Source organism: Kogia breviceps, chromosome 12, assembly GCF_026419965.1.
Source record: "Kogia breviceps isolate mKogBre1 chromosome 12, mKogBre1 haplotype 1, whole genome shotgun sequence".
NCBI classification, from domain to species: Eukaryota; Metazoa; Chordata; class Mammalia; order Artiodactyla; family Physeteridae; genus Kogia; species Kogia breviceps.
The window spans coordinates 87,819,473-87,842,303 of record NC_081321.1 but is presented as its reverse complement, the minus strand read 5'-3'; the positions used below and the strand labels follow the sequence as shown (position 1 = coordinate 87,842,303).

The 22,831-nt window shown below is 41.4% G+C and overlaps 1 protein-coding gene across 3 annotated transcripts in view; it reads right to left on the bottom strand.

Annotated features, from left to right (window-relative positions):
• The window catches only part of POLR3B (RNA polymerase III subunit B), a 115,571-nt gene that overhangs the window by 25,296 nt on the left and 67,444 nt on the right, over window positions 1-22,831 (bottom strand). For all 3 annotated transcript variants that reach the window (XM_067010026.1, XM_059080728.2, XM_067010027.1), the window contains exons 20-23: window positions 15,439-15,648; window positions 12,903-13,061; window positions 11,279-11,396; window positions 9,674-9,816 (exon numbers count right to left, since the gene is read on the bottom strand). In XM_067010026.1, coding sequence (XP_066866127.1) covers window positions 9,674-9,816; window positions 11,279-11,396; window positions 12,903-13,061; window positions 15,439-15,648 — 630 coding nt within the window. The remainder of the gene's footprint in view (window positions 1-9,673; window positions 9,817-11,278; window positions 11,397-12,902; window positions 13,062-15,438; window positions 15,649-22,831) is intronic.

The following is a 22,831-nucleotide window of genomic DNA, read 5'->3' as shown; positions in this document are numbered from 1 at the left end:
ATCTGAATCCTGACTCTGCCAGCACTGAGCTGTAGTAGGCAGGCAAGCTACTCACAACTCTGACTCTCAATCTCCTATTCTGTATAGTAGAAATGACAATACCAACTAGAATTGTAAAGGTTAAAGGATGGACTATAGATGAAAATACTTACAAACTATTAACACACAAAAGGTAAGTACTATAAATGCAGGTGACTCCCAAATTTTATCTCTAGTCCTAACCTCTCCCTGGAGCTCCCGACTCTATATCCAAATGCCTACTCAACCTCTTCACTTGGAGTCTAATGGGCATGTCGAACCTGAGGGCCAAAATCTCAACCCCCGCCCTTGCCTAACTCCCAAAAAACCATTCCTTCCCCAGTCCTCCCCCTTCTTGGTAAATAGCCCTGTCAGCTGCTCAGGCCACAGAACTCACCCTCAGTTCCTGTCTTTTCCTTCTCCAACATCTCTGCCATCAGCAAGTCCTGTTGGCTCTAATTCCAGAACATATCCAGAATCCATCACTTGTCTCCAATTTTCCACTGCTACTGCCCTTGTCCAAGCCACCGTCCTCTCCTGCCTGGACCACTGCCACAGTCTCCCTCCTTCCCTCTCTGTTCCCCTCCAGTCTGCTCTCCATATGGAATCCAGCGTGATTTCTTAAAATAGTAATTAGATCTTGTCACTCCTTTGCTTACACTCACCACCCAACAGGCCTACTGGTTCCCAATATATTCAGTATGAAGCCCAAACTCCTTTCCTTTGGCCATAAGGCCCTGTAGTATGTGCCCCATGCTTTTTCTCTCACTATCTCAAACCATGTTCCTCCTCAGGCACATGCCTGGCCAGACTTGGCCTTATGTCTATTCCCTGACTATGCCAAGATCACTGATACCTCGGGGCTGTTGAACTTCACTCTCCCAGACCCTTGCTTCTCCGGCTCCTTTTCATCCTCCAGGTCTCAGCTCAAATGTCGCTTTGTGCAAGAGGCCATCCCTGACCATCAATCCACAGTACACCCCCTCTCCCCGCAAACCAGTCACTCTTTCTCATCAGCCTTCATCTGCAGCACTTATCGCTATCTTAAATTATTGTGTTTGTGTTTTTTTACTTCTTTTCCATCTGTTTTCTTCCCTAAGAAAACATAAACCCCAGGAAAGCAGAGGCCCTGTCAGTATTTACCACTGTATTCCCAGTATCTAGAACAGTGCCTGGTACATAGTGAAAGCTCCAGAAATGGATCAATTAATTAATAATATAAGCACTTGAGATGATCCTCCATCATCTCAAGTTCAACAAGACACAGAGCTGCTTTGTGATCGGTGCCCTCATTTCCAGGCTTAACACCAGTCACCGTGGCCTCCTTCCTCTCCTTGGCTCTCTTTATTCCTGTCGGTCAACACGTTGCACTGATTTGCTCTTTCCTGTTGCTCCCCATTTTTTCTTTCACAGGAAAAAAAAATCTTCATCACAGTCTTCCAAGTGCAAACCCCACCCAGGCCGCCTTCCTTTCCTGCCCAGCCTGCAAGAGAAGACAGGGGACAGACCTACCAGCAGTTACCTTTACTGACTGCTGGCGATGCTCCAGGCTCTGTGCTCCCTGCTTTACACACATCATTTTGTTTAATCCCAGGAACAACTCCTAGGAAACCGTCTCCATTTCAAAGGGATAAAATTGCTCACTTCGCGCTCAGGACCTCTACCTCTTTGCTGTACTTTTTCTCAGCCTGAAGGCTTTCTTTGAGTGCTGAACAGAGGTGGCCGTGAAGAAAAGGGGAAATGTGTCCATTCAGTAAGCCCACAAGGCAGGGCAGGGCTAACGGGTATACGTTACAGGAAAGCGCACTCAGGCTCAATATAACCATCGGAACGGTGCCACCACAGAACGGCTGCCTCAGAAAGCAGCAAGGGCCCCCTCCACAGCTCACGTGCAAAGTGGAAAACCATCTGCCAAAAACAATCTAAAAGAAATTCTTATACTGGGGAAGATGGATTTGGACTAGACTTCTAAAAGGCCTTTTTAAACGCTGAGATTTTGTCCCTATCTACAATAAGCTCTCAACTTCTCTCTCATGAATGGTCTTCACCATATAGTTTACTATTTAACTATATGTAAGTCTTTGTATTCATCTTTTTGCCAACTCCTTAGGGGCATTAGCCAAGGGTTGAGTTTCCTTTCTACCTCCTAGAGAGCCCAACACGGTTTTGAGCCCGTGGCAGTGACTTAAATATGACCAAATAGATTTCTCTGGGCTGTCAAGGCAGGTTCTCACTGAAGCCCAGGGCGCACATATGGGTGGGCATGTGCATGTAGCTATTCTGGTTGGAGAAGCTTCAGTGGGCTTGTGTGGCCAGTTGGCCAGTTAGGACTGGGGAGCTATGAGTCTAGGGTGATGCAAGCCCTGGTACCAGTCTGGAGAAAGATGAGACATTCCATTTCTGATATTTACTAGGAAGAATAAGTTATACTAATTTGGGGAGGGAAGATTTGTCTTGTTATACCTGTACATTTAAGATATTTAATTATTTCACAGACACATTGAGTGAAAACCATATAATATGCAAAGTGCTGTGATGGGGGCTTGGGGGGTGTTAAATAAATGAGTAGGGCATGTTTCCTATCCTTGATAAATGTAAAATATACTTAAAGTTAGCAAACAAGGTATTCAGATATTTAACAACAAAATATACAAATATTTTTAAACCATTGCTATTTTTGAATCTTTACAATTTATATATAAATGAAAAGAACTTGAAAAAATAGGCTTCTGCTACTGTCATGCCTCTGACTTCAGATGGGTGACATTCAAGGAAAGGATCAAAATGGTAGACCTTAGTTACAATAATAATCCAGGGAAAAGATAAGCTATTCTCAGATAATTAAGAGTTGACAAAATGTGGTTAATACTGCAGGACCGACTCAAAGGCCCCCATCCATCAGCAAGTCCAGTGGACTCTGCGTTAAAAATGTGTCTGGACTGATCCCTTCTCACCACTTCCCCCACCACCAGGCTTTTCCCACTCACCACCAGGGCTCTTACAACAGCCTTTTAACTGGTGTCACTGCTCGTTCACTCGCCCTATCATACTTCTCATCTGCTCAGGCTCCTCCAGGGGCGTCCCTCTCCCTCAGAGTAAAAGCCGAAGTTCACAGAGTGACCATCGAGGCCTCACCTCTGACTGCCTCTGCTCCGGCCACACTGGCCTCGTGGCCAGGCCTCGAGCACTCCAGGCTGGCTGCAGCCTCAGACCTGCCTTTGCCCTCCACTGCTCTTCCACCTGAGAGAGTCTGCTCCTTTACTGTTCTCAGGGCTTTCCTCAAAGTCACCTTTTCAACAAGGTGCTGCTCCTCAACCACTTTACTTAACACTTCAAGACAGGGCTTCCCTGGTGGCGCGGTGGTTGGGAGTCCGCCTGCCGATGCAGGGGACACGGGTTCGCGCCCCGGTCCGGGAAGATCCCACACGCCGCGGAGCGGCTGGGCCCGTGAGCCATGGCCGCTGAGCCTGCGCGTCCGGAGCCTGTGCTCCGCAACTGGAGAGGCCACAACAGTGAGAGGCCCGCGTACTGCAAAAAACAAAACCCAAAAAACTTCAGGACTAACCACTTCTACCCCACATGCTTCCTATTCTGCTCCCCTATCTTTTTTTTTTTTTTTTTCCTTCTCAGCACTTAACATTATCTCTCTTGCCCACAAGAATGTAGGCCCCACAGAGCTGGGATTTTGTCTGTTTTGTTCACTGCTTATCACCAGGGCCTAGAATAGTACCAGACACTTAGGAGATACTTAATAAACATCTGTAGAAATATATGTCTGTATAAGAAATCATCAGAACCTGAGTTTCTATTCTCCACCCCACACAGCCAAGAAACTACCCTTCTACCCCAAAACTTACCCAAGAAACTGAACCACAATGACCCTTGATCCACAGGTAGCAATTACAGCAGAGGGTGGGGTGAAGGGCTGGTCTGATACAGAGGAATTAAGTGAAAGTCTGTGCACTGAACCACGGGCTGCAGCCCCCTGCCCCTATCTAGCTTCCAGAAGGTCAGCTGATAGCCTGAAGCACTGCAGCCACCCTCATTCCCAGCTGCAACCTTCAGGCAGTAGCTAGAAAGATCCTACTATGTAGAAACTGAATGGTTCGCTGCCTGATCACCCTACAATGAGAGCCACCAGTCAACAAGTTCTGTCCCTGGGACACAGAGCTTCCAAAGTTCAAGGAGGCAGCAGACATTAAAGGAAAGCTTCCAACCACAACAACCAGACCCTAAAACACATAGGAGGGAAAAAACCTCTCTAGAAACAGAGACAAAATTAGAAACAGAAGAAAACCAAAAAACAAAACAACCAAAAAAGTAAAGTTAAAAGCTAAAAGAAAACTAAAAATATATACATATATACCTGTTGTTGTAAAAACGAGGAGTACAAATTAAATTTAAAATTGTAATTAGAAATTAAAAATAGGTAGGTTAAAAAAATCTGGAAAATAAAACTGATCAAATCACCTAGAAAGAAAAATAAGAGAAAAGAATGGAGAGTGGGGGGAGAAAAGGTAAGAAAACTAGAGCATCAATCTGGAAGATCCAATATCTAACTAATAGGAAACCCAGAAAGGACACAGAGAAAATGATGAAGAAGAAATTACCAACAAGAAATATAAGAAAATGTCCAAGAATTGAAGGAACCCGAACTTCCAGAATAAGAGGGTGCCTGATTTCCAAGGGCAAGGAATGAAAAAAGGGTCTATGGAATTTCAGAATTCAAGACAAGAAGAAGATTGTAAAAGCTTCCAGAGAGTGGGGTGGGGTGAGGAAAGAGAGAAAGATGGAAGGAGGAAAACAGAGAGAAACAGAGCATACATACAATGATCAGGAAGAATGACATTACAATTCAGATAAGTAGCATCGAATCCAGATGATAATGTAGCAATGTGATCAAAATCCTTAGGGAGAAGAATTTTAAAATCTAGAATTCTATACTCAACCAAAATATACATCAGGTATGATGACAGAACATGTTCAGACATACATGAGCTCAAAAAATTTACTTTCCATGCACACTTTCTCAGCAACGTAATGGACAGACCATCCCACTATGGTGGGGGGGGGGGCGTGGGCTGGAGAGAAAAGTGACACGGGAAGAGCCAAGAAACAGGGGCTCAGATGGGGATTTCATAAACGACTACCATTCAGCAGGCTTAGAGTGCGTTGTGGACTGTGTCCCCGAAAATTCACATGTTGGAGTCCTAACTCCTGGAGTACCTCAGAACATGACCCTATTGGGAGACAGGGTCTTTAAAGAGGCAATCAGGTTAAAATGAGGTCATTAGGGTGGGCCCTAATCCAGGATGACTAATGTCCTTATAAAAAGGGCAAATGCGGATACAGACATGTACAGAGGGAAGATGATGTGAAGACACAGAAGAAGACAGCCATCTATCTACAAGCCAAGGACAGAGCCCTTAAAAGAAAGCAACCCTGACGACACCTTGATCTTACATTTCTGGCCTCCAGAACTGAGAGACAATAGATTTCTATTGTGTAAGCCACCCAGTCTGTGGCATTTTATTTTGGCAGTCCTAGCAAACTGACACAGAGTGCTCCCCAACCTTTTTGGAAAACATTTTAGGGCTCACAAGATGAGCTGCTCAGGGTCTTGGCTGCCCCAGGCTCTGCCCTGCATTCCTGAGGGTTACAAGGATTAATCTCTCAGTTCACCTATTACGATTCCTAAAACGTTGGCTGGGAAGGTCTGGATCAGAGTATATAACCACCACAGTTTGGAGGAGGAAGAGTCGGGGTGCTATAAAAAAAATCATCTGGGGCTTCCCTGGTGGCGCAGTGGTTGAGAGTCCGCCTGCCGAAGCAGGGGACGCAGGTTCGTGCCCCGGTCCGGGAAGATCCCAAGTGCCACGGAGCGGCTGGGCCCGTGAGCCGTGGCCACTGAGCCTGCGTGTCCGGAGCCTGTGCTCCGCAACTGGAGAGGCCACAGCAGTGAGAGGCCCGTGTGCCACAAAAAAAAAAAAAAAAAACATCTGGGGAAGAAAATGATCCTAACAGACTACTAATCATGTGGAAGATGTGCTGAGAGGCTGTTGATGGTCAGAAGAATGGTAAGAAGAATAAAGAAAATTAAGCAAAAATTTTAAATGAGATAATTATTAACTTCTGAAAAAATAAAAGTTACATAGCAAAGGAAATATACTCAACAATTACTTGGTTTGGGAATGAACAATATTTATGTAGTCAAATTAGGCAATCTAAATAATTAAGTAACTCAAAATTATGATAAATCCATGCAGGGAATGGAGGTTGGGAGCAGGAAAGAGAGGTAGCAAAGTGCTCAGTCCTCCTACCTGTCATAATGGGGGATCAGCAGGTGACATCTAAAACGGATGAATGAATATAGGGCTGCTTAAGAATATTATTTAGAAATACAAAGACGGAAGATAAGACGAAATTGCTTCTAGGAAGCAGAATTGGAAGAAAGGCAAAGACTTATGTTTTTTAGTACAAGCCACACTTTTTTGTACTATTTGACGTTTTTTTTTTTTTTTTTTTTTTTTTTTTCGGTACGCGGGCCTCTCACTGTTGTGGCCTCTCCCGCTGCGGAGCACAGGCTCCGGATACACAGGCTCAGTGGCCATGGCTCACGGGCCCAGCCGCTCCACGGCACGTGGGATCCTCCTGGACTGGGGCACGAACCTGTGTTCCCTGCATCGGCAGGCAGACTCTCAACCACTGTGCCACCAGGGAAGCCCCTATTTGACTTTTTTAAGCCATGTGCATTTATTATTTAATAAAAAAAATACTTAAAGGAAATAAAAATTATGTTCAGTTAAGCGTCCTATGTCATTCCTCCCATTACTCTGTTAAAGCTTACATTACCTATATTTTTGTTTGTTTGCTTTTTTTCCCCCCAATCTTTTCAATAAATCTAATGAAGCTGTTAGAGAAGGGAATATCAAGGGAATCTAGGCTAATCAGAAGGTTTTACCCTTGGATTAAGAGCCATCTGGAAAAGGAAAACTAGCAAGATAAACTCCTCACTACAAGTGAAAGGTCATCAAGACCCAGGAGGACTTTTTTCAGTTTCATATAGTGATATACTAGTCAAAGCCCACTAAGAGTGAACAGACCTTTAAAACCTGCTACATTTCAGATCACTGCAAGTTGGAAACCACTTGTCAATGAACATTATCCATATCATATTAATTGTTTGCAAAAATGCAACAGCACAAAGATTTGTTGACATTTTACCTAGAGGTCTGCATTCACAGGAACTTACTAATCAAGTGTGGTTTTCATTTTCAAAAGTAGCACGCTGGGGCCTCCCTGGTGGCACAGTGGTTGAGAGTCCGCCTGCCGATGCAGGGGACATGGGTTCGTGCCCCGGTCCGGGAAGATCCCGCATGCCGCAGAGCGGCTGGGCCCGTGAGCCATGGCCACTGAGCCTGTGCATCCAGAGCCTGTGCTCCGCAGCAGGAGAGGCCACAACAGGGAGAGGCCCGCGTACCACCAAAAAAAAAAAAAAAAAGTAGCACGTTGATTATACTGTAACATATATACACTCATATATAATATACAGATTAAAACCTGGGTAAAATCAATCCAACAAGAGTGGGGAATCTGTTCCTTTTCACTTTCCCCCTATCTTCAATTCATTCATATATTCAACCATTAGCAACTACCTATTGAGTATCTACTATGAGAAAGGCTCTTATGAGAATATAAAGACACGGTCCCTGTCCTCAAGAAGTTTAGTGGAGTGAGAACACAGTGGATAATCCCTAAAATGTACTCCAGCTTTCAGCTCTTTACACAATACTCTGATGGAGTAACGCACAAGGATTTGGGCTTCAAGTTTGCAAACTGACTCACAGTGGAGCTGTCCTCTTACGGTGTGCATTCTTATAAAGCTTCCAGTGCCAACATTTCACAAGGGAAGTATCAAGCTTTGCTGTTGTCTAGGTAATAGGTCAAGTAAAATAGAGGCTGTTAACAAGGCCAGGCTACCCCAAAAAGACTCAGGAGTGTATCTCAGAAATTGTCAAGACCAAGAGAGAAGGAGAAACAGTCTCAATATAGAGAATTTGACTTTCACTAGTAAGCAGTGGAAAATACGAGAACCTCAAGATATGTTTAAAAACACTCGAAAGTTAAGAATTAGCATCTTAGGAAACTGTATGAAGTAGAGGTGTCAAATTCACATTTATAGATGGAACCAATTCTTTCTTATAAAATATTGATAGGCTGAAATAATCTTGTGTCTGTTAACTGAACTAACAAATGCTTCTGATGAAATAGCACCTTAGTCTGAAACAGTTTCATTGATGGAATGACAGCTGAGGCTAGATTCATTTGACGATACAAATGGTAATATTTGATATACTTGCTTGGCAAATAAACAGTCAAAATCATCAAGAATACAATGTATAATTATCCTCAAACCAATCAATTAAAAACAGGAAGATACCATACCAGCAATTTATAAGCAAAGGTGAGGTTCAAAGTTGAAGAGTGAATGAATAACAGCTAATATTAATGATCACTGCTCTCACTTCTTGAGCACTTACTATGTGTCAGGCACAATCCTAACTGCTTAACAGTCAGGATAGCATAGTAGTTAGTTAAGAGCATGGGCTCGGAAGCCAGGGTGCTAGGGTTTAGAAACGAGTTCTGCCACCAGCTGGGGACCTTGGGCAAGCGGCTAACCTTTCTGTGCCTCTGCTTCCTCATCTATAAATTGCAGATCATAACAGTACCTACCTCCTGGGATTGTGCAAAAAGCAAATGAGTCAGGAAATATACTGTGCTGAAGACACTGCCACACACACAGTTAGTGCTACAAAAGTGTCAGCTGCTGTCGCTGTTCTTAAAACTAGTAAGTGGCAGACAGAGAAAAAATTCAAACCCCAGGACAAGCTTAAATACTAGGTAATATATTGACTAAAAGAGACCTGACTGATAATGAGTTAATCAATAGTGACACAGTGCACACATTTCTTGAAGACAAAAAACAAAACAAAACAAAACAAAACAAAAAAGGAATGAAAACCCAGCATTAACCATCAGTGGAAAGAGTGAGGCTCGCCAGTGGGATCAGACGGAGAAGCAGCCTCTAGGAGAAGGATCATTGTGCAGTGGACAAAGCACTGCACTGGAGGCGGGAGATCAGGGTTCTAACACCAGCTCAGTGACTAGACGGGCAGCCTTGACTGGCTGCTTACCAAGCGGAGTGTGAACTTCCTCATCTGTTAAATAAAGGGGCAGAGGAAGGTATCCTGTGGTGCTGCCATCCTACGATACCATGCCCCAACAGAACATACAGTATTTTAAATATATGCCTTTCATAAAAAATAGGTATTACTATTTATTTCTGAACAGCCGCTTGTATTTTAGTAGGTACATCATCTAGAATGTATTTATAATTATAATTTTGGCCCAAGCAGTTGTAGAATGAAGTAAACAGCATAGCGAAGCAAAACTATGGTATATTTTTAAATACCACTAAAATATAAACAGGTTAATCTGAGAAATAAAACAAGAATACTTCCGATAACACAGTAATAACTTTTCAAACATACTAAATTTTTCCAATGAGCAGAGTTATAAAGGAGTTCTTATACAAAGTGGTTAATAAATACTTTACTATAGTTTTATTAAAAAGTTGAGAAATGAAACAACTTACCTTTTTGCCCATGCCGACTGCTGAATTTGTCTCCAATCTCTGGACGCCTCGTCTGTCTCAGCAGCATTTTAATGAGAAAAGCATCTTCGGCATTCGAAGATATCATCACTTTTTCAATATATGAATCCGTTGCCCCTTTGTAGCTAAACATTAAGAGGAAGTCACTAAAGCAGAGTTTTCAAACTGCCCCCTAGGAACCTATCACCCTGGCCATATTTTATGTAATACCTATCACAGAATATTTTGACATTCCCATTTTGGGCTCTGGAAAAAATGACTTTCATTTTTCAATAACAAATTCAAATGTGACGATTTCCCTTGTACAGTCCTAGTTTAAAATGGCTAACATTTATTATGAGGCAGGCATAATGCAGTTTAATCTTCATCACACATACTATTCACACGTTGTTATTCCTTTACAGGAAATAAGGAATAAGGAAAACTTATAGGAAAACCGATGCTAAGAGAGGTTAAGCACTTGTCCAGGACACATGCCTCATACAAAGCAGACCTGGGATTTGAGCTGGAACCTGTTACTCCACTCCAAATTATTAACCACTTTTTAAATATTACTTTTATCTACTCAGCTCTCCCATCGTGAATGTTTTCACACACTTCACCTCTTAACTGTTTTTCATACCATTATTCAGAGTCTACTCTGTGTCAGATCCTTGTAGGCTCTGGACATACAAAGATTGAGTAGACATGGTTCCTGCCCCAAAGAAACACACAACCAATAAAGGAAGAGAGAAAGGTAAGTGCTAGAAGGTTATCAGTGGTATGGGGAAGAGGAAAGGCCCGAGGGAGGCGACAGTCAGTCCTCCCAGGGGTTGGGGATGAGGGTGGCAGCAGGGGAGGGCAGGCTATCAAGGACTGCTTCCCAGCGGAGGGGACCCTAGAGCTGAGGCCTGACCAGGGGGAATGAAATTCCAGGCAGAGGGAGCAGCATGAGTAAATGCACTGAAGTCAGATGGAACATTTGGAGAATAAGAGACAATTTACTAGAAATATGGGGGCCAATGTGCAAAAGGGTAAGGCTAGAGCCGTATGCCAAGGGTCCTGGACAGTCGTGTATGTATTACTATTTCATTTGGCCTTTATCCTACAGGCAACACTGTCACTGAGAGTTTTACTCAATCTACTCAAGTTTTATTCTAGTTACTTTAGGGGAAAAAATTACTCTGGCAGTAACAGAGAGAGCCTGAGAGATGTGGGGAGGTACAAGACTGGAGGCGGATAAGTGGTCGCCAATAATTATGAGTCCGGCAGGAGAGGAGGGCCAGACTCAGACAGCTACAGCTGTCATCGGTGGGTAAGAGAACTGCTAAGGAGACAGAACTTACAGGATTTACCGAATTAAGGTTTGTAAGGATGGCAGTGCCACTCACCAAGAGAGGGACCCAGAAGGAGCATGTCTGAGGCTGGGGTAGGCGAGGGGAGAAAGATGGTTTGGATCTGGGTTTGGGGCCCCTGCTGTCCCAGGTGCTGGTATGGAGCTGAAACTGGGCAGATGTCTATCTGGGAGTCACCAGCCAAAAGGAGCTAACTTCCAATTTCCCCTACTCCTTCTTTTTAAAAACCTTTCAATGTATTTCCAATACATACGTGATGGGCACATCTTTGTACTGCGGCTGCTGGGGCACATTACTTCCTTCCAAGGGAATCTGAGTCACTGTGGGCATGGACTTATTTACAAGCACTTGCTTGTTTTCTACTTTCTCACCTAAGAAAGAGAGAAGGGTGTTAAGACAAATCACTATCATCTGTGTGGAACGCAAAGATTACTGGCGCATAAAACCATGTGATTAGACCTGGTGCATGAAATCCAGACATGGAAGAAAAAAAGAGTCCACACAGTGGGAACTAGAGCTCAACAGGGCTTGTCTGTAATTTTGCAAGCCCATTTGAAAAACCCATAGATTAAGATCACACTGTGTATAAAATTAAGAAACTCATTTAGGGGACCATATTAATGCGAGAAAATTCATGTCAGTAGGTAGCAATTTAAAATATCTCTTTGAGTGTTAGAACAGGTTTGGGCCACTTACTAGTTATTTCAACCAGTAATAAGTCACCACCAACCTAACCTGGACAATGAGAAAATACAAATATTTCTTTGATTTTCCTGCTATTCTCACCTTTGCTTGGTACCTGTTCATGGTAAGCTCGAAGACCAACTACTACACTACTGTCACTGCGCTTATTTTCCCCGCCACGGCACCCAGGTTTAAGAGTATAAAGGCAGCAAGAGGGAGGGGAAGCCATGTAGCACGTGGCTCGGGGCACCACAGCGGATGCAGCATCACCCACCGGCACCCACCCCCCGGGCAGCATCCGTGGGCAGGGCCGTGTGGACTTCCTCTCCCACCCACCTTTCCAACCCAGCCCCCCTTCTCGCCACCTCCCTGCAGCTCCTGTTGCCTGGTGGCCTCAAGAGCTCTCGTTTGGCCCCCTCTATCTCGGCTCCCTTCTACTTCTCCACACTGCGCCCTGCCCCTCCCCCCATCCCTATAGGCACACTGGCCTTCCTCTGGGTCCTTTAGTGAGCGAGCTGCAGGACACCTGCACAAGCCCTTCCCCCGCCTAGACACCCCCCCTTCTGCTTCACTGGTTAACTCCACTTATCCTGCAGCTGCCAGTCACCTCCCCAGGAAAGGCTACCTCGATCTTCCTGACTAGGTCAAATACTCTTGCCATAAAATGGCCTCATAGCTCCTTATATGATTCCTTAACCTGGCTGTAATTTTACCTATGTTTGTGTGCGATCCTTTGATCAACGTTAGTCTCTGACACTAGCCCACAAGACTCATAGGGGCAGGGGCTGTGGGTTGTATCAACAAAATTAATCACAGGTTTATAAGGACAACAGAGTCACAATTTTTAGTGGAAGAGGATTCTGAAGTCAGTCTGTAAGCTAAATGCACAAATGATGAAATGCTGGTGTAGATGCAGGGACACGACCTTATTCTAAATATTTCCTTAAAGTGGCTTTATTCAAAATAATAATTAGAAAAGTATAACTAGAATAGATTGCTGTTATATAAAAACGTATGCACAGAAAAACAGACTGGAAGGAAATTCATCAAAGGTGACCACACTGGTTGAGTTAGGATAGGGTTTTACAGGTTGCTATTTTTTTCTGCCCTGTATACCAAACATTTAGAAATACTGTTGAATAACTTTCATAATTTAAAAATGTATACATTAAAAAAATTTTTAAGGCTTATACCTGGAGAACAAATACCATCTGCATCTAAAATTTCATGTCTCCAGATAGGTTTCCTTGTAGCAGCATCCAACATCGGCCCCATCACTTTATCAAAAGTCTGATTGGTATATCGTTTCAAAGTACATTTAGCATTTTTATATACAAGGCAACGCCCAAAGCCTAAAATGAAACCAAAATGGGTTCAGAACCACAAGTAATATGAACATACGAGAAGTCAAGATTTGTGTTATTCAACAACCCACCACACTTTACCTCCCTTCCCAACCAAAAGAACACCCCAAAACTGCTCTACATTTAGATAATCTGAGACTGGCCAAACCATATAACAATCTGATAACTTGAAGAACTGGCTCAGGATCTCTACGTACTAACCATATTAACACTAGAATCTCTACAACCATTTTCCAGCATGGAATATACCTTGTCAGGTTGGAGGAAAGTGAGAGAAACCTAAGAATGTCACTGGGATTCTTTGAGAGCACAGAGCCATAGCACATGAAAACTGGAAGGGGCCTTAGAAATCACCTGGCTTAACCCCTCTATCCTACAGGTGCTACGAGTGAGTAGCAGAGAAATTAAGTGGCCAAGGTCACCCAGCAAGGTGGTGGTTGAGTTGAGACAGACCGAGTTCACTGATCAGCCAGCATTCTTCTCATACATCATTTTGGTGCATAACTTCTGCTAACCTTCTCTGGAAGGTTTTCCTTTTGCTGATTTTGGCATTTAGAGGAAGTCCCAAACAAGCAAACAAAAACATTGATTTTTCTCCAGAGAGGAGAGAGAATAAAAAGGAGCAATCAAATAATTTTAATGGGAGAGACAGTTCACCGCTGCCCTGAAGATTAGAGTTTACTTTGATTACATTTTTAGACCACATTTATCTAGTGGATGAGGGAAAAGTTCTAGGACCAATTAACAATCTAAACATTAAGAAAAGTAAGCAAAATGAACAGAAGGAAACCTTTAGTACAGCAAAAAACTCAACCACTGAATCCCACAAAAAGATTCATCAGTTGTTCAAAAGAGCTGCCAATCCTGCACTAAATAACATTTCCTAACATGCTATGGCTGTATTTCTTTTTTCCCCTTTGGCCAAGCAGTTATTTTAAACTGGATTCTCCCTCTAGTCTCCTGAGGATATACTGAGCCATGTCAGAGTTCACTTAAACAGGAAGAAGTCTCCAGATTAAATGCCAGCTATTACTGAAGAAATGAATGCATGGCTGTAAAATCCTTTGCTTATGATTCTCCACCAAAAGCAGAACTCTTTCAAGAAATCTAAGAATATGAGTCAGAAAATCAATCAGGGAAGAGTGGATTTCTAAATAAAATCTCAGTGCTCTAACGTAATTTTTTAAATATGAAAGTGACCATGCGATGAAACAACACATTTCTACAACTGGAGAGTAGAGGAAGATATTTGTGTGTCTTCGAGAAAGGTCTTCGTCATTATGGTTCCTGGTAAATTGTGTATGGCCATAATAAACTCGGCTCTGAGAGCCAGCTGCTTTGGAAACATTACATGATGTTGAAATTTCGTTACAATGGCCATTAAGTGCAACGTGCTGGAGTGCTGTGTGAATCTGAACTGCATGAAATCAGAAGCGTTTTCTTCTAAGCGTAAATGGACATTTTATTTACAGGTGGGAGCTTAAAAGCAAGAGGACAGTAAACTCAGATCATTAAATTGTGTTGTGGAGTTTCTGACAGATATCACAACGTCTTCAGATTTCCACATAAATGTAACCAGTTAATCAGAAAGGAAAACACCTAGTTTTAAAGCACGGCTGTTGTCATTTGGAGGAAAAAAAAGAGGCATAAATTAAGTGCAGCCAACGTTAATGCCAAAGACACATGTCTAGGAGTACTATTATGGCTGCCTAGCAACTAGGAAGAGTGAAGGGAAGGCAGAGTGGGTACGCAGGGAGGAAGGAGAGAAACAGACGATGAAGACAGAAGTCAGACCGAGGATCAGGTGATGGCTAACAAACCACCAAGTGGGGACCTGCAAAGGTAAACTGTCAAAACTGGGGAAGACAAGCGTAAAACCAATGAGCCAGCGTTTGTGTATGTGTACTTTTATCATTTTGCTAACAAAAAGGTACAGCATTATAGGGTTGAGATATACAATCTTTAAAATAGCCTTTTACATACAAATATTGCTACCATCCTCTCAAACAGGTTTGTTGTTGAATACATAACTATTTTCAAAAAACATATTTCCCTTATTGTAATTCCTGCTAGGAAATAAACAAGTTCTTACACATTTTCTGTTGAATTGTCTCAAGTCAGCAATAAATTAAAATAAAGGAAAAAAAAAGATTCCTTATTAATATTTAACTAATTACCTCTATATAATATTCATTAAAAAAATGTTAACACCAAAACATGACCACCTCCTGTTTGTATATTATAAATTGCAATCACTTGAAACTGACATTACCATTTTGACATCAAGTGACTTTCATATTGATCATGCCTGTATCTAAATCTGCACAAAGCACCTTTGGTGTTAGAGCTTTGAAAATTCACTTACCTCTGTCCAAGGAAGCCTTGTTTAAAACAAGAGCATCTTCTATATCATAGCCACTATAACTCATCACAGCAACTGTCGCATTCTGTCCAGCTGGCAGTTTCTCAAATTCTATCAACTCAATAGTCTTTGTTTTAACCATGGGTTTTTGTGGATATGCCAGGAGATACATGAGAGTATCAATTCTGTTCCGCTGGTTGTATCCAATGGTACCTTCATTGATATTGGAGAAAATGAAATGCAACTTTCTATTATATCAAATAATTAGGTACCAATGGATACAGAGATAAACACATTAATTTTACTAATTAAAATGAAGAACATCTTCAGGTCAAATATTTAAAGAGCAATACTCTCATAGTGATTAACAACTTTTTTTTTTTTTTTTTTTTTTTTCGGTACACGGGCCTCTCACTGTTGTGGCCTCTCCCATTGCGGAGCACAGGCTCCGGACGCGCAGGCTCAGCGGCCATGGCTCACGGGCCCAGCCGCTCTGCGGCATGTGGGATCTTCCCGGACCAGGGCACGAACCCACGTCCCCTGTATCTGCAGGCGGCCTCTCAACCACTGTGCCACCAGGGAAGCCCTGATTAACAACTTTTTTTTTTTTTTTTTTTTTTTTTGCGGTATGCGGGCCTCTCACTGTTGTGTCCTCTCCCGTTCCGGAGCACAGGCTCCGGACGCGCAGGCTCAGCGGCCATGGCTCACGGGCTTAGTTGCTCCGCGGCATGTGGGATCTTCCCGGACCAGGGCACGAACCCGTGTCTCCTGCATCGGCAGGCGGATTCTCAACCACTGCGCCACCAGGGAAGCCCAACAACTTTTAAAAACAATTTTTCTCAGTCATGTTAAAAATCCTACAAAGAAGAAAAATCACATTCAAGGTGTACTAATCTAAATAACTTCAACTTTTTGGATTTATAAAATTGATCCCATTTGAAGAGTTTTAGTTTCCACTGGTTAATTTCACATGTAAGTCAACAATTCTGTATTTGGTTCTACTATGTTCCAGGCACGTTTCCAGTTGCAATTGGAGAACACCCCCCAGTGCTGAGAGGCAAAAAGCTCATACAGTAGGACAAACAGATACATTTCTTCAAAAGAAATCAACAATTACAAATATTCTAAATGAAAAGAAAGCAGGAAAAAAGGGAGGGAACAGGATGAAGAGGAGAGTGAAAGCAGAGAAGAGTAGACTTATCCATTTGCTTAACTATTCATTTATTAAGCAGTTAATAAACACCTACTCTGTGCCCAGCATTGGAGATAAAATGGGGAAAGGCAGGGTCCCTTCCCCTAGGGAATCCAGGGCCCTGTCCAATCAGGGATAGGCTTTTCTCTCCTTAGCAATCAGCCTTTCCACCTGATTGGACCTTGGAGGGGTATCACTGTCACCTGAAGTAAAACCAGAATGTTACCTACCCTTCCCCTTTTTCCCCATCGGGGTGCATTAGGGTTCAAAGACCTGCCTGAAAAAAGGCTTTCAGTCTCCTGGGCTTGTGAACACACAATCACTCCTACTCAGAGACCTTAAAAAACCACGGAACTCACGTTTGTCCTACTGTCGAGCTTGAGTGTGGGCTTCTCCCAGGTATCTCTTCTTTCCTGCCCTGAGTGGCACATCTACGACCCTCACTCACCCCAAGACGTTAACGTTCCATTTAATGGAGTTAAGCTTTAATGCGAGCAGACACCAAAACTCAGTATTTATTTTCTTTACCTTTTTCTCTTATGTCATTAAATGAATGGTGATTTCAATTCAGGGATGAAAATAACCTATTCAAGCAGCAAAAACGGTACGGTACAATACTCCTTGACGATTACTGTTGAAAGAAATAATGAAATCTGTAGGGCTCTAAAGAAACGAGCACCTGGTACAGTGCTGGGCTCACTGCCGATGCCCAATAAATGTCAAGTAAGTGAAATTATGAGAATACATATTTGTGCTTAACTCTCTAGAAAATTTATCAAGCGTCAGCTGAAAAACAATAGCTAAACTGAACCTCATCAGGTTTTTGTCAAGTTTACACTATAAATTGCCAATTAATGTTATTTTAGTGCCAACTAATAAACTGGGCAGGACACCTGGTCATAGATCACCTCCTGTTTTAGAAAGAAAATTGTCGCTGTTTGGATTGTTCACTGACAATAAGTTGGTTCTTCTACATGAAATCATTTCAAATTTATGCTGAGATTTCAGCTCCAATGAGACAAGGATTCAGGCAGTGTCCCACTAGGCTGCCAAACATGTCCTCTGAAACCTGAGACGAGCATTATTATGCAGCAGGGAAGCATAGCCGCCTGCACCCCTAAACAACGGTGAAAGAGAAGGGACCCTGCTATAAATTGTGCTACCAGGCCCAGAACTTAATTCTTGGGCACTGCAACTGACCATCGAATAGATGAACAGCAAAATGGTTTAGTAAAAGTTTGGTGCTTACGATCTCATCAGAAACTTTTCTTTAAAGACTTTTTAAAGAAGTTGCAGGCGTATACATATATACACATCTTTAGCAGCACTGACAATGGGTGTGTAGGTTAAAACATGATTTATAAACTACGACTTCTAAATTATAAAACTTCCAAATGCCACCACACACCACAATTTTTATAAAAATTATGAATGGCTGGTTATTTTTACCAATAAGCAAGCTTTTTTGAGAAAATGTCATGTAGAAATTACATTATAACACTAGCCTGTGGTGAAGCACATGCTCAAACTGGGATGCCTCTATTAGTATTTTCAGCTTCCTTAAGGGCACTGCATATATACGATAACTAACACAACAAGAATATCTATAAGCTGAGTTCTCCTTCTACTGTCCCATTTTGGTATAACTATAATCTCCAACGATTTCATTTTCTTACTACCCAGGACCTACTCTTTCCTATGAAGTCTTATTTTCTTGATCAAAATTTTCTTAAGGAGTCACAAGTTGGCATAACAAAGTATGTAAATGTACGTTAAAACAGTGAAGAAGTTTATTATTTTAAAGTGAGATGAAAAAAAGCAAGGATGCACATAGTTTAGAAAATGTATACCGAGAAACATAAAATGAAGTTTTATACATTTAACTATTTTTTCCATCCTCCTTTGCCCAATTTAATTTTACTTAATCGATATTATTGATTTATAATAAACTTCACCCATTTAAAGTATACAAGTTGGGGCTTCCCCGGTGGCGCAGTGGTTGAGAGTCCGCCTGCCGATGCAGGGGACGCGGGTTCGTGCCCCGGTCCGGGAAGATCCCATAAAAAAAAATAATAATAAAATAAAGTATACAGGTTGATGAGCTCTGACAGATATATGCATCTGTGAAACCACCACCAGAGTCAAGATCCAGAACATTTCCAATACTCACAAAAGGTCCCTCCCTCTGTCCCTGGCCCCAGGCAACCAAAGATCTGTTTATCAGTATAGATCAGTTTGCATTTTCTAGAATTTTATATAAATGGAATCATACAGTGTGTACACTCTTGTGCTGCTTCTTTCATGTAGCATGATTCTGGGATGCATCCACATGGCTGTGTGTAACAGAGTTCATTCCTTTTTATTGCTGAGTAGTATTCCACCATATGAATATACATTTTGTTTATCCATTCAACTGTTGATGGATATTTGGGATGTTTCCCGTTTGGGGCTACTGTGAATAAAGTTGCTATGAACATTCAAGCAGAAGTCTTTGTATATTTATTTCTCTTGAATAAATACATAGGAGTGACGCTTCGGTGTTGTTCGCTGAGGGTATGGTTAACTTTCAGGAACAACTTAAGAATTTTCCAAAGTGATTTTACTGTTTTACATTTTCATCAGTGTGTGAGCATTCTGGCTGCTCCACATCCCCACAAACACTTAGAATGTCAGTCTTTTTCATTTGAGTCATTCTAATGAGTGTGCAGTCACATCTCATAGAAATTTACATTTATCTGATGACTAATAACATTGAACATATGTTCATAAGCTTATTGGTTATTCCTTTGTGAAGCGTCTGAGTTTTTTTTTTTCCGTTTTACTTGGGTTGTCTTATTATCGAAGAGTTCTTTGTATATATACGGGATACAAATCCTCTATCAGATATATGTATTGCAAGTATCTTCTCCCATTCTGTGGCTTAACGGTGTCTTTCATATTCTGAACAGTATCTTTCAAAGAGAAAATGTTTGATTTTGAGAAAGCCCAATTTATTAATTTTTTCCTTTTTTATAATTTGTGCTTTCTGTGTTCTAGCTAAGAAATATTAGGTGATTTGAGTGCACAAGGATTTTTGCTTAAGTTTCCTTCTATAAGTTTTACAGTTTTAGCTCTTACATTTAGGCCTGTGATTCATTCTGTCTTAACTTTTTGTATGGTATGAGGTAGAAGCTGATGTTCATTTTTTTCTATATAGATACTGAGACATTTAATTTTGTTGAAAAGATTTTCCTTTCCTCTAAATTGCCCTGATATATTCATCAAAAATCAATTGCCCATAAATGTGTGGATCTTTTTCTGGATTCTGTTCCATTGATCTATATGTCTACCCTTACGTCAGTATCATTACTGTGGTTTTAGGGTAAGTCTAAATACCAGGTTGTATGTCTTCCAACTTAGTTCTTCATTTCAAAGATTGCTTTTAAAAATCTGCATATGATTTCTTAACAATTTTAATGTGCTCAGAGATTTATTCGTTGTTGAAACAGTTATTAAGTACCTACTAAACTGGCACTAGGCTAGGCCCAAGGGATATAGTAATAAATAACAGACATAGTCCCTGTCCTCAAGGAACTTATAATCTATGGTCTAGCAGGGAAGGTACCTTCATCATGATCCACAGCAAATTGGAAAAAGTGAGGAAAGAAGTTAGTTTCAGTGGGGAAAACTTTTAGTAAGTTTTATAAATGTCATGGTATAAAAACTTCTTATAAGTTTCTCAACCAAACTGGTATTCAGTTTCCTTGTCAGAAACAAAAAAGGTATGTATTATAGTTGACAGGATTATTAAGATGATTTAAAAGAAATGTATGTAAATCAGTTGGGTATTCACTAAGTGGAAGCATTATGACTAATACTAACAATATTCATAATGAAAATATACACCCATCACCCTGCAATACCACCCATCCTACCTCCAACTCTAACCCGACATACTGAACTTCAATTTTACCTCCGTTAAGTGCTCATTATTAACATTCTAGTCTCAGGAACTGTCACATAAGCTTCCATCTAAAACAGCTACAATGACCTTATTTTTTTTTAACCAACAGAATTCTAAAAAAGAATTACCAAGGATAATTTGGTCAAGACACCTTTTCATTGTGTATAGCCAAATGGATAAAAAAATAAATAGTCTAAAAAAAAAATTCAAACAGAAATTGGGAGAAGAGGAGATGTAGAATGAAACAACATTTTATGAGGATCTTTGTATATTATGTGTTTTTAATACTTTAAAATTCTCCAGCCTGTTTCTAGTACATCCCATCCTACTGTAAAGTGGCGGAAACAAGAGAAGGAACTACCCACTTAGGAAGAGATTCTACTGAAAACAAAAACCAAAACAGAAGTTGCATTAGCTCCTGACTTAAAAAAAAACAGAAAACAAAACAGTCCCAGCAATTTGGAGTTGAAGGAGGAAGGGGTGGTGAGAAGGAGCGGGGGCTGGAGGAGGTATGTGATGCATATTCATTAACCGAGCTGATAGTGACTAAAAGATCCTTTTAAAGAGGAGAAAGTGTTCCACTAGAGGATTGCCAACTAATAAAATGGGCAGGATATGAAAGTGTGACTCATGTGAACTTGGCGTCTGGTGCCAGGGAGAGAGCATACAATGCAGCCCCATCACACAGCCTTCACTTGTAGCACTGAGTGACCTGGAGACCTTGCCATTTCCACACACGTCTACCTGACTTCTTGCTCTGAACCATGTCACAACAAACAGAGCCATATCCATGGAAGGGAGGTGCTTCTCAGTAGCACAGTAAGACGCTGTGTGGAAACTTGAACTTTATGAATAATTTAAAGAGCCTTAGATTTAAGAAACACCCTCTGCTGGTGTTTCATGTTTGAATCAAGTCAGTCCTCTCTTATGTACAAGGTAAGGCTCTCGGTCTCTGTGGTTTGTGCTGTCTTGGTCTCCTTCGTACTGACAGAAAATGACTTTCTCTTATTTTTTCACTCTGTTGAATGGGAGGGATTGGTAGTAAAAGGTATATTAGTAAACTTCCAGGTTGGTAAGAATATTTAGCAAATTAATTCTGGGATCCTGTCTTTCACTTTCCACATGGACTCACTTTCCATATGGACTAACAGAGGAACAGCCACTAAAATATTATGTTAGAAAATCCACACAGAATCTCTGAGATGTATATAGTCTTCAGCATGGCTAATATTTAAAATGGGATAGTGTGACTTTTAGTTATCAGCTGTCAAGACAGCAGGGAATTAAAATGACTCCGAGAAGTCCAACTCAAAGAGCCAGGTCCCTGTTCTGTTCCCTTCAGCCCCGGATCTCTGTTCTGGGTCTCTCCCTCTGCTGGCTTCTTTCCTTTTGCGAGTTTTCCTACAGACCTCGCTCGATACTTCTGCAGCTACTACAGTGTCCAAAGAGCAAGGTGGCCTTCTCATGTGCAAACTTTAAATATACTTTAATCTCATGGCTTTTCTTTCCAGTCAGGTGTTTTATAATAACAAACAGTAACAAAGGTTTTTTTTTTATTACTTAAGATATTCAGTAGCTTTTGTCTTCCTAGCGTCAGCAGTCACGTCAGAGGATTGTATCCAAGGAGCTAAATGTGCAGGACCCAGGGTCAGAGCAGCTGAATACACCAACCTCAGAAAACACAGACAATGAATTGCAAATGACACTCAAAACAAAACGAGAAAAAAAACCTTCACACAGAAAACTACAAAAGAACTCTACAGACACTGAATTGGCTTTCTGTACACACTGATCCTGCTTAACTGTGTGTGGTAACTAGCCGAACGTTTCAGATGCTCATGGCTACAAAATAAAAGGCTTTTTTTTTTTTTTGGTAGGAAGAGGAGTTACAAAAATAAAAATATTATTTCTTTCATTCAATCACTTCTTTATTTAAAAAAAAAAAGATTTGCCAAGCGGAGATAGATGCAGCGCTTTCCGTTTCAATCTTCAAACACACTAAAGAGCGGCATTAGCGATGAAGTGATTAGTCTTCCGTTAATTCTGCTGAAAGTTCTACACAAAAGGTGTATTGTTTCAGCTGGGATTCACATCATGAAACAAAATGGTTTGGTAAACCCAATAGAAGTGATAGCCCTTTCATGACACACAGGATTCAGTACTGTATATTTCAACTTGTTAGCAAGTCAGAAGCACAAGCGGGAAATCAGCCTACACTGCTGCTAAGTATGAATGGGAAAGGCTAAATTGATGAGCCGCTG